The sequence below is a fragment of the Trachinotus anak genome, unplaced genomic scaffold, assembly GCF_046630095.1.
Source record: "Trachinotus anak isolate AG129_WGS33_773 ecotype Australia unplaced genomic scaffold, CSIRO_AGI_Tana_v1 ptg000019l, whole genome shotgun sequence".
In the NCBI taxonomy this organism is placed as follows: Eukaryota; Metazoa; Chordata; class Actinopteri; order Carangiformes; family Carangidae; genus Trachinotus; species Trachinotus anak.
In genome coordinates this window covers 6789314-6800556 of record NW_027273870.1, presented here as the reverse complement: position 1 = coordinate 6800556, position 11243 = coordinate 6789314, and the positions used below count along the sequence as shown (strand labels likewise).

Here is an 11243-nt window from a genome sequence, read left to right as displayed (position 1 = left end):
TCACATATTCACAGAAATCCCCAGCACTAGAAAAACAAAAGGCTATACCAGTTATTTAGTATCCATGGTAACTGAGGTCTGACGGTGAGCAATACAATGTTGACCTGACAAGCAGCAGCAGTAGTAGTGGTGAACTTTAATGGATGAAGCCAAGAATTTTTTTTTTTTCATGTATTTTGATTCTATACATGAAAAAAATATTTCTAATTTTATTTTTTTGTGTCCATGTATTTTTTTTAAACATGTATTAATGCACAGGTTAAGATATGAAAACATGAAACATGAAATCAGGAAGCTTGGAGTGTACGAACTGAGCCAAAAACATGTTATTTGCCATCGGGTTAGGGAGTCTGTTCCGAACGTGACTGTTGAAACGTGACTGATCAAAAATAATTTTGTGTTCAGTTTAATATATTTTTTTTTAGTTAAGAGCAAGGGCAAAGATAATGTGGTACAAACTCCAACGTAGTAGGTGGCAGTAATGCTACCCAACGGTTGCCACCCGTCATAAAACTGAAAGAAGAAGAAGAAGTAGAAGGCGACAGGAGGAAAATAAAGAAGACGAAGAAGAAGCGGTGTAAACAGCGTAAAGGTTTCTGCCTGTGCAGAGTCCCATCCACAAAGGTAAGTCCTGACTGCTCAAATGAAACCGAGGTCAGCGATTTTGTGCAAAATGACCGCCTCGAATGGCAAACAGACCGGGGTGCTAGCTAACGTTAGCTTGCCCCAAGTGGGCGGTCAGTGTTGTAAACATCAGCTAATTAGCTTTCCCAGTCACGACGTGATGGTTGGACAGGTGTTGTTGCCGTCTGCCCTGTCCTTAACCAGTTGCGCAATGGCTAACGGGTTTTTGCTGCTGACACAGGTGGTAGCTTCGGCACCAGAGTCGTGACAGCATGGCGGCCGCTGCATCGCCAATGTGGGATGAGCACCAGGCGTATGAAGAGCTGCTGTATTGGGACAGTCTGATTCAGCAGGGCCACCGGCTCCTCCCGCACGATTTTGATAGGTACACACACACACACACAACGCACGGACTAGTCCTAATAGTCCTATATGAAATAATACTAAAATGACATTGAGATAAAGTAAAAGTAAATGTATTTATATACTACATTTAATCATTCGCCAACTCAACTTGACGTTAAAATGCATACAGCCACAAGTGAAGAACACAATCAAAAAGGCTCCTGACGCTTTTCTCTGATTGTGCTGGAAAAAGACATCCAGAGATTTGCAGATACTACAGCAGAAGGGAATGCAGTCTGCACATCACTTGTTCATTCATTTTTTGTGTGTGCAATAAGAGCCTAACGGTGAATGTAATGTTAAAACAAGGATAAAGATCATTATTTCATTAGAATGCTATGCTGCACTGGATTGATCAATGCTAAGTTTACAGATGTTCACATCATGTAACTATGTAAATGGATCCAATTGTAATTTTCTACAATAAAAGGAAACAATTTAGTGTGTGTATATATATGTGTATATATATATGTACTGTATGACCAGAAATACAAGAGACTTTTTGGGGATGTGCTTGTGAACATGGGGCATTTTGTGGTTATGGAAAAATGTGTTTATGTTTTCACTGAAAGGTTTTATTTAATTATAGAGGCTGGGCTTTTGATGGTTTATTTGCTGGCTAACTGCCTCTCCAGCCTTGGAAAATGTCCTTACACATGGCACTGAGGATGTTGGCGAGCAAAGGTATTGCACAGTCATCTAAAAGAAGTGATTATACAGGCTTGTGAGTCACCGAGTGCTGTAGTGGGTCCTCAGGCCTTGCCAATTGTGGGTCTTTCAGATATCTAGTCAAACACAGTATTTGTTACAGGTACTCTAATTATGCATGTTTGAATGACTGGTGATAAATGCTAACCGTATCTCTCAATGTTGGCGATGTATGAAATGTTCAGACCTCTCCCCACCCACTCCAGTGGTTCAGTGACGTTCGAAGTTTCAGACGTCATCAGCGACATGGCATAGACAGTCTGATACAAGCTTCATGCAAATGAACGAGCTTCAGAGCCTAGCTTCAGATCGACTATCACTAACAGTGAATAAAATGATAATGAATTTTTATTTTTTTTTTAAATACCACAAACATATCCCACAGACACACATAGAAAGTAATCTTCAGTTTCATTCAGGTTAGAGTTCATATTGCTAGTGAGCTGATCTGTAAATGCTGCATTTTCCTTTTCATGCTGAAATCACTTTAAGTGTTAAGTGTGGGATTATTACAAAGCACAGATCAAGCTTCACAGGATCTTGGTATCCATTCAAATTGTCAGTGATTCAAATCTTCTGTCTTAAACATCTGAGCTTGTCGTCAGTGTTGTTCTCACTTTGTGACATCCTCCTTCTAGATACGAGGAGCTGCGTTACTGGTACGACTGCCTGTGCTACGAGGAGGAGCTGAGACAGTATCATGACTACATCGCTGCCATCGAGGAGATTGAGGATAAACAGCATTATGAGGTTCTTCTTTCACCTGCTAAATCGATCAAGACTTGATAATCCATAGGCCTTTTCATTTGAACCATTTAACCAACTTCTTCTTTTTTTGCACTAAGATGGAACATGTAGTGTTTTCCATCATAGTTTTATTTCCTGTTGTGCTTTAAAAAGACAACTTCCTCCTGCAGAAAAGCTGTATCCTGTGCATGTGAATGTTTCTTTTTCCTAGCCTTTATTTAAATCATGTCCATTCACTAATTTCATACTTCTCAAATCTGTGTTAGCTTTGGCTGTTATGTAGCACTAGAATATATCATAGTAGGTAAGAAAGAACTTGATTGCATTATGAGATAAACATTTTCTGTCATTCACACTGTTTTTCTTTTCTCCCATATAAACCTTGCTTTTCTTGTTTTTCCAATGAAGGAAGCTGCCTCCCCACAGGTGCGCACGCCATATGATCGTCACGTGATGGCCAAACACTCTGAAGTCTATCCCTCAACAGAGGAGCTGGAGGCAGTGCAGAAAATCGTCTCTCATGTGGAGTGTGCTCTGAAGACTGTGTCTGACCAGATGGATACTCCAAAAGACGGCAAAGAAAATACAGAGGCACTGAGGTAAGCAAGGTGTCCAAATGGGCTGTGGCAGTTGTGCTAGTGACTACAAAAGTACATCAAAGGAGTTTTGAAATGCACAAGTCTTTTTAAAGCTAATGTTCTTCTCCTTTTTACTATAAATAATTAGATCATATTTTTTTATTTTCTTTCCCTCGTCGCAATCCAAGTGCTGATTCACAAGAGCGTGTCCTTCGTGGGGTAATGAGGGTCGGCTTGGTGGCCAAAGGACTCCTGCTGAAGGGAGACAAGGACCTGGAGCTGGTGCTGCTTTGCTCCAACAAACCCACTATCACTCTGCTTCAACAAGTGGCTGAAAAGCTGACTGCACAGTTGGAGGTAGAAATGTACCTAAAGCCGTTTTATTTACAGATTTGGAAGATTGGGTTGTTTTTGAGAGTATGTAAAGAGTCCGTCTTTGTATTCCTTACTTTCTGTCCTTCTTTCTAATAGACTATTTCAGCGGCGGCGTATACAGTGAGTCAGTGTCCAGAGGATGCTTCCATTGTTGTGACAAGCACGAAGGAGTCAGTCCTGATGCTGACTATCCACTTGACATCCCCCCTCATCAGGACGGAGCAGGAGAGTTCAACCATAGAAGAAGAAGGTAGATATGTTGATCCAGCCTGCAGCTAGACATCAGCTACCACAAAGCTGATCTGTGTGTTCTCAGTGTGCAGACACTGTACTGCTCCGCTGACCTGTAACTCCGACAGTTCAAACTTCACACAAGTTAGCCATCTGCATCATCTCATCAACCCTCAGTGGAGCTTGTACAGTGACTGTCTCAGACCAAGGCCAGTGAACAACCAATGAATGTTGGCTCTTCACTTGCTTGAGAGTCCTGTCGTCGTTTTGTGACAAACTGGTGTTTGCCAACAACACATTTCCTCTAGTCGCTGACACATTCTGCACATGTTGCTAATGACATTGCCTCAGTCATTAAAAAAAGAAAAGAAAAAAAACACCCCAAAAAAAACGTTGTGTATTCTTGTTGAATTGTTTTCATGTTTAAAGTGAAGGCTTTTTCAAGAATAACAAGTTAAAGCGCGCACTGCATGTACTTGATGCTGAACATGTACATTTGGCGCCAGCTGCAGCAAAACTGATCTGCAATGAGGAGTTTCCTTTGGTTTCTCACAAGATAATTTAAATTCAGCCACACAGGAAAAAACTTAGTTTATGTCTGTTTATGTATGAATTTGTCAGTGAAGTGTTAGTGGAGCTTCCGTGTTAATCGCCATGAGCTGTGTTTACCCCAGAGTCTAAATTTACAGTGAGTTCATTTAAAGGTCAGGGGGGAGTTTGCTGAAGCCCCACGTACAGAACCATACCGCTCTCAGTGCAGTTTTAGTCCATTTACTACACTGCACACTGGGGCTGCACATTTTAAATCACATGATAATTGCCATCATGAATTTTAGCTTCTACAATGAATCAGACTTGATCAGGTACTGGTGGTCTGCTCAGGTACATCGAATCAAACGCTCCATATTCACTGGTAAACTGTCTGTAGTCAGGTGTTTGTCGTGGGCAGACTGATTAAGAACAATTTAAATACCTGTTGTGGAACTGCATCGTCTTCATTGTACTTATTGATTTTTATTTCATAACATTACTGGTGGTGACTTTCATATTAAAATTACTTACAAAATCGAATTATATTTACTCTTATGTTTGCTTTAATAAGACACTAATTTCATGCCAAGACTTACTTTTATCTAAATATATGAACATTTTTAACATGCAAGCTATTATCATGCAGCCCTCCTGTTAATCTGTCCTATCACTCATTCAGCCATTCATTGTGGCCTAGTATTAATCAGCTGGGTTGGGGCTAGATTAGCTGAATTGTAATTGTAGTGTGGAAAATGAGCTAAAACTTGCACACTGCTGGTATGGCTCTTTGGTTTTTCCAGTCTTTCACAAGTCCTCCTCTAGCCAGTTTCGAAACATCAGGGACTCCATCAGTTTTGCTGCAGTGTGGGGCAGACGTATAGATTCTCTCAATGCTTGTGATTTACAACTGACTGCCTTTTAGTTTGTCAAGTTTTTTAGGAACGCTGGACCTTTGACCAACTGGACACACTGTCTCAGGAGGGGGGGAAAGCAGCAAACCCAAGCCGAGGGGCTGAGGGAAGGGGGCATTTGTTGTAGTTTTTACCCAGTGCATACATTAACAACATGCCATGCAATGTTGTAAAGACTACGGTGTCTCAAAGACAGTCTTTTTGCGTCCACTTTTCATACACTGTGGAAAATGTAGCTGGGATCTGTGACAGGTCACTGTCAGCTTTGTTGGGACCAACATTACACATTGGGCACTTGGGACCCCCTTTCCCTGCTGCTGGTGGTTTGTGGAAAGCTGCTACTCCCTGAGCTGCAAGACAGAGCCAACCCCCTTGGTCAAACTGTACCTTTTCTTCTTACCCCACCTCGTCAATAGAAACGCGAACAGTCAACGATCCGCCGGACGTTCTGGACAGGCAGAAATGCCTAACTGCCTTGGCGTCTCTCCGCCACGCCAAGTGGTTCCAGGTTTGCATTCACGTCCTTATTTGTACTTAAGGTTGAACTGTTTCTTTGAGTGATCTCTTAATTTTATCTCAATTTAGAGACAGTAACAGTTTTTAACTGTGCTCTCAGTTGTAGTTGTAGTTCCTAATCCTAAAATGTCAGAATTATGGGAGAGTGACCTGCTGATCCATACCAATGACAGAATTAAACAAATCATTGGTATCGACACCAGCATACAGTTTGGTTTATTAAAATCTCGTCTGCCAGACTGTGGTGTCCAAAGGTCTGAAACCACTGTACCGTTCAAATGAATGGGAAAGCGGTCTCAGACTTTTGGACCCCACTGTATCTAATGAATCTTAGTTTTAAGAGTTGTTCATCTGGAGATGGCTCAGTTGTTCTGACCTTTCTGTGCCTGCCTTGTTTTGCGGGAACCCTGAAGGCGCAGTGGTGAGGTCACGTCGGCGCCGGAAGCTCCTCTAACTGAACTGGCTTTGGTTTGTGTCTCCAGGCCAAAGTCAGCGACCTGAGTTCTGCAGTTATCGTGATCCGGATCATGAGGGACTTGTGTAACCGTGTTCCTACCTGGATGCCACTCTCAGGATGGGTAAGGAAAATATTGTTGCACATTATGTTCTAGCAGCAGCTGAGATGTAGTTGTGTATAAACCAACTCCTTTCTAGCTCTGTGATCAAAACCTTCTGCTGGGTTTTGTTTTTGTTTTTGTTTTTTTTAAATGGAACCACATCTTGATAGGTAGCGTGTATACTCTCTGCTCGTTTCTCCACACAGCCTCTTGAACTGCTGGTAGAGAAGGCTATTAGCACATCTGAGAGACCAATGGGAGCAGGCGAGTCCTTCCGCAGGGTTTTGGAGTGTGTTGCCACTGGAATCCTCCTGGAAGGTGAGCAGGTCAAACCAGCATGAAAGTTCAAACACTGGCCTTAGCGTTAATGGACTATTTTATCTGTATCTGTGCAAAGATGGACCTGGAATTAAAGATCCGTGTGAGAAGGAAACAGTTGATGCCACTGAAAATCTAACTCTGCAGCAGCGTGAAGACATCACACAGAGTGCTCAGGTAAGATGAAGCTGCTAATACATGCAAGTACAAATCCACTTGTATTTTTGAACTCTGTCTGAAGTGTACAACTGTGATTTTTTTTTTTTTCTTAGTTTGCCTTGAGGCAGTGTGCATTTGGACAGATGCACAAGGTGTTGGGGAGGGACAACAAACCTATAAAGCCCCGAAAATCAATGGGAGCCGGCGGGAAAGATGGGACAGGTACATAATGATCTGTAATCTTTCCCCTTTCCATATCGTTCATTTATCGCTTTCATGAAAAGGATCTGTTCTCAGGCTTGTTTCTGTTGCGTCATGCAGCCCAGATAGGTCCTGCTGGTCACTTCAGCCTCCCAGCAAAGAGAGCTTACTCTGAGGTGGAGAAGGACGAGGACGAGCCCCATCTCAACAGCAAACAGAGGAAGTTTCTCAAGTTCCAGAAGCGATTTCAGAGGAAATCATGTTAGTAGTTACCGTCAGAAGCCTTGGTGAAGGCTGAGCCTTTTTACTGTCAAATGATTGACTTTGACTGTGGATACATGACCTGGCAGATGTAAAATGTTTCCTGAACAGGAGAAAATGACCCTAATTAAAGTCATTATCTTCAACCCACTAAACCTATCAGTGGGTTGAAGGTTGCAGTGGTGCAGTGTTTCCAACTTGAAGCTGGCAGCAGAAGAAGTCACACAGCCAGATCAATGTCTGTCAAAAAGAGAGAACCAGGCGGGACAGACGCCAGCGCTTTTGTGTTAACACATCACACCTCTGATTCTGGACCTCCGGCATGCAATCTAAAAACACACAACGGTGGCGGCAATATGCCTGCTATCTTTGCTTCAGTGTAAACAAGCAAAGCAATGATGGTAACAGCAGGATTATCTGTTTAAAAGGAGCTGAAGACACAAACATACAAATACATGACTTGTATCCTTAACACATCACATGGCTTAGTATATGACACGCAGTGTTAGTGTCAGCAATGCAAATGCTGAATCAGCTATATTTAGATTCAGCTGCCAGAAACCTTGTGAATTAGTACAAAACTCTTGGTTGTAAATGTGCTAAAGAAATATGAAATGATTTTAAAGTTACCAGTTTTGGGGAATACATGTAATTAAATGAGGAAATGCTGCCAAATACCTACTTTTTTCTGTAGGATTAATCCCAAATTTATTGAGTTATTTGCTCTTATTTCTCTTTCTGCCTTTCTTTACCTGTTCCTTGTCTCTGCAGTCACCGATGATTTCAGCATGAATGCTGTGATGCGTCTGAACCAGTACAGACCAGGCCTGGAGTACCGGCTTACATCGCAAACTGGTCCAGTCCACGAGCCGGTCTTTACTATGGCTGTGGACTTAAATGGGAAGACCTACGAGGCCACTGGGCCTTCCAAACGAGCGGCCAAGCTAAACGTAGCCACCAAGGCAAGAATCTTTCATTTCTATCCACATAACCATTATGATCGCTCTGTCCCAACTCATTTATCAAACCCAGTTTTGGCTTCTTTGTTGACATGTTTTCCTGTTGTTGTTTACTGACTGGTTCACAGACTCTTCCAGCAGGGGCATTTAATGAAAGAAGAGGTGTTCCTGTCATTTAATTTTTTGACTTTTGGCATTCACAGGTCCTGCAGGATCTCGGTCTTCCCACCGGCTCAGAATCTAAATCAGAGTCCAGTGTTGATGCTGAGGGAACCCAGGAATCAGTAAAAGCTGCTACCACGACCTCTGCTTCATCAGAAGATGTATGTATACGCGTCTTGAGTAAAGTGCTGTTAGTCATGTGTATTTTCATTGTCATTGTTTGTCCACTTCCTGTTAAAAGAGCGGTCAGGGTCCCATCTTAACCAAAAATGGCAAGAACCCTGTGATGGAGCTAAACGAGAAGCGTCGCAGTCTCAAGTATGAGCTGTCTGCAGAGACAGGGGGCTCCCATGAAAAGTGTTTTGTCATGGAGGTGAGTCAGCACTATTGCACACACGAAACAAGACAATGAAAATAATCAAGATTTCTGTTTTCCCCATCCTTTGCTTTTCAAGTGTGTACTAAATACTAAAATTGAACCTTTAAGGTGATGTCTGCCATTCTTGGATCTGCCCTGCGTTACAGCTTTGATGTCTAATGTGTGTCGACATGGCTATCTCATAGAAAAAGACCACTGCAGAGCCCACTAAAGATTTTCTCATTTGTGTAAACTGCTAAAGCTTCTGACTTTGCAGATTCTTAGTGGTAGGATCAAATAAGAACAACACTGTGACAGAAAGCAATGCATGCTGACTGTAAAAGGACAGAAACTTTGATGTGCTCTGTGGTTCCTGTCTCTCAGGTGGAGGTGGATGGGCAGAAATTCAAAGGGAGAGGCTCCAATAAGAAGGAGGCAAAGGCCTATGCTGCCCTCGCTGCCCTGGAGAAGCTGTTCCCAGATGACAATGGAGTGTCAAACACCAACAAAAATTATTCAAAGAAGAAGGTCACCTACACCGACATGGTAATGTATCTCGCTAGTGATCCTCAAAATGTACAACTCAAGTCAACATGATCGGTGAGGGCGCCTTACATTCAATCTTTTCTGCTGCGTCGTGTTCAACAGCACATCCCAGGGTTCGGTACTATTCGTGGCATTCCTTCAGACTCCGGATCCCGTGGCTGGGGTCCCAACAGGGGTCGCGGCCGGGGCCGAGGAGGCAAGCTGTTTCCTTCAGGACCCAGCTATAATAAAAGTAAGGAATTGTACACATGCTAGGTGTTGGTCTAACTGTACATATATATATCATCACACCTATGAGGAAATCAACTAATTTCTCTCCGTTATTTTAAAAGCCAACTACAGCTATGAGAGCAGCACTGGCACAGGCTATCGTAAGTATACACTACTTGTCTCTGTTAGCTCTGTGAAGACTGACTTTAGATTGTTGTGATGTTTTCTGTTTGTGATTTTAGTGTATCTGGTACTATTGTTCCCCAAAGACACTATTCCTATTTTATGTATGGAAATACAAGTTCCAGTGGTTGATTCATGGAAAAAATAAAAAGACATGTCCTTGTTGTCTTGCAGGTATCATATGTCACTCTCTCTAGTTTGTTCCAAGTAGAGCTGAAACAATAACAAATCAATTAATCAGTTGCTAGTAAAGTAATTGCCAAAAAATCTGATAATTGATTCATTGTTTGTAATTTTTTTTAAAGCAAAACTTTACTCTTAGTCTTCTTTGAAAGTAAACTGAATATCCTTGGAGTTTTGACTATAGTTTGGAAGAGATAATATTAAGTGAGGTCCTAGTATCAAGCTTGTCTTTTGTTTGTTTGCCACCATTGAAGGAAAATTTGACAATGTTACAAACTCGTTTCTACATAGCAGCGATACCTGGTTGTTTTTTGTTTTTGTTTTTTTTTTTTTAGATAAGCTGTATGGTACCAACGCAGCCAGCACCACAGCCAAAATCCCTGAATCTAGCGGATCAGGCAGCAACATCGGTTACGGCACCTTTTACCCCGAGGGCAGCACCACCTACTCCTCCCCACCCGTCCCCAGCTCCAACTACAGCACCACAAAGGGAGAAAGCTACCAGTCAATGCCTCCTCCCGCTGACCAGGAGAGCCCCTACAGCTATGGGTATGGAGACGAGAAGAAGAAAATGCTGACCCAAGGTCAGAATGAGAGCCAGGGAGACTACTCTATGTACAGCACTGCTTACCCCAGCTCAGTGACAGGGGGCCAAGTGTATAATAATTATGGTGAGTAAGGATGTCGCAAGTTGAATTTTATCCCTGTGTCCCCTGTGCTACTTTTTGTTGCATCAACATCCTGTATTAACAAAAAAGAAATGACGCCCCCTGATTTAATCCTGTTCCACAGCCTGGGGAAACCAGTCGTCCTGGGGCAATCAGCAGGGGTACAGCATGTACCAGGGCTTCGGAGGACAAAACCAGGCATCGTACTCTGGCTACGGTGACATGAATTACTAATCATCATGTCTTGAACAGCCTTTCTCACCTCACTATGCCATCTCTGATTGTTCACCCTCGATCATGATCCAGGGATACCATGTCTGAAGAAAGAAAAAGTGCTTGTGTTGTCTGTGTAACTGGAATTTTTCTGTTTTTGTTTTGTCACTCTTCACCTCACTTGTCTCTTAAAAGTGATTTTTAGTTAACAGATGTAAATTTATGTTTTATTGAAGTCAATGTGTTCTTTTAACTGCTACAGCCTGCATCATGTCGACATGTAAAAAAACATACCTGGTTTATTTTTGTGTTTTTTTTGGTTGTTGTGTTTTTAACCTAATGTACTGGTTGTATCAGTATATGGTTTTGAAGCTGCTTATAGTTTTGAACTGAAGATTTGTTCCCTCATGTCATTTAAAATGCTCTAATAATTCTCGTAAAATAAATGACCTACTTTGGAGCAAAGTTTCTGACCATCACTTTGCTATTTCACAAATAAATACACAGTTGTTGATGTGTAGTGAGATTTGGTTTTGATGGACGAAGCTGTGATATTGAATATGGCAGCTCAGGTCAGGTCATCTGCAGGATTTGAATTGTGTCTTCAGGTCAACTTGAGCTTCCCTTAAAAATGCCAAA

The 11243-nt window shown here is 42.1% G+C and overlaps 1 protein-coding gene across 2 annotated transcripts; it reads left to right on the top strand.

The window, feature by feature from the left end:
• The first annotated feature begins 487 nt into the window (after nucleotides 1-487).
• On the top strand, nucleotides 488-11124 carry LOC139636397 (interleukin enhancer-binding factor 3-like). Of its 2 annotated transcripts, XM_071504454.1 has the most exons (21): nucleotides 549-624; nucleotides 866-1009; nucleotides 1619-1713; nucleotides 2376-2487; nucleotides 2893-3083; nucleotides 3251-3419; nucleotides 3534-3687; nucleotides 5527-5618; nucleotides 6109-6204; nucleotides 6390-6501; nucleotides 6581-6678; nucleotides 6774-6882; nucleotides 6982-7122; nucleotides 7894-8084; nucleotides 8285-8404; nucleotides 8485-8616; nucleotides 8986-9147; nucleotides 9250-9379; nucleotides 9480-9518; nucleotides 10059-10394; nucleotides 10516-11124. In XM_071504454.1, the coding sequence occupies exons 5-21, from the start codon at nucleotides 2938-2940 to the stop codon at nucleotides 10623-10625; spliced, it is 2337 nt and encodes a 778-aa protein (XP_071360555.1). In that variant the 5' UTR covers nucleotides 549-624; nucleotides 866-1009; nucleotides 1619-1713; nucleotides 2376-2487; nucleotides 2893-2937; the 3' UTR covers nucleotides 10626-11124. The 2 variants fall into 2 exon arrangements, with proteins under 2 accessions (XP_071360553.1, XP_071360555.1); XM_071504452.1 differs by lacking the exon at nucleotides 1619-1713 and having other exon boundaries at nucleotides 488-624.
• Nucleotides 11125-11243: the final 119 nt, after the last annotated feature.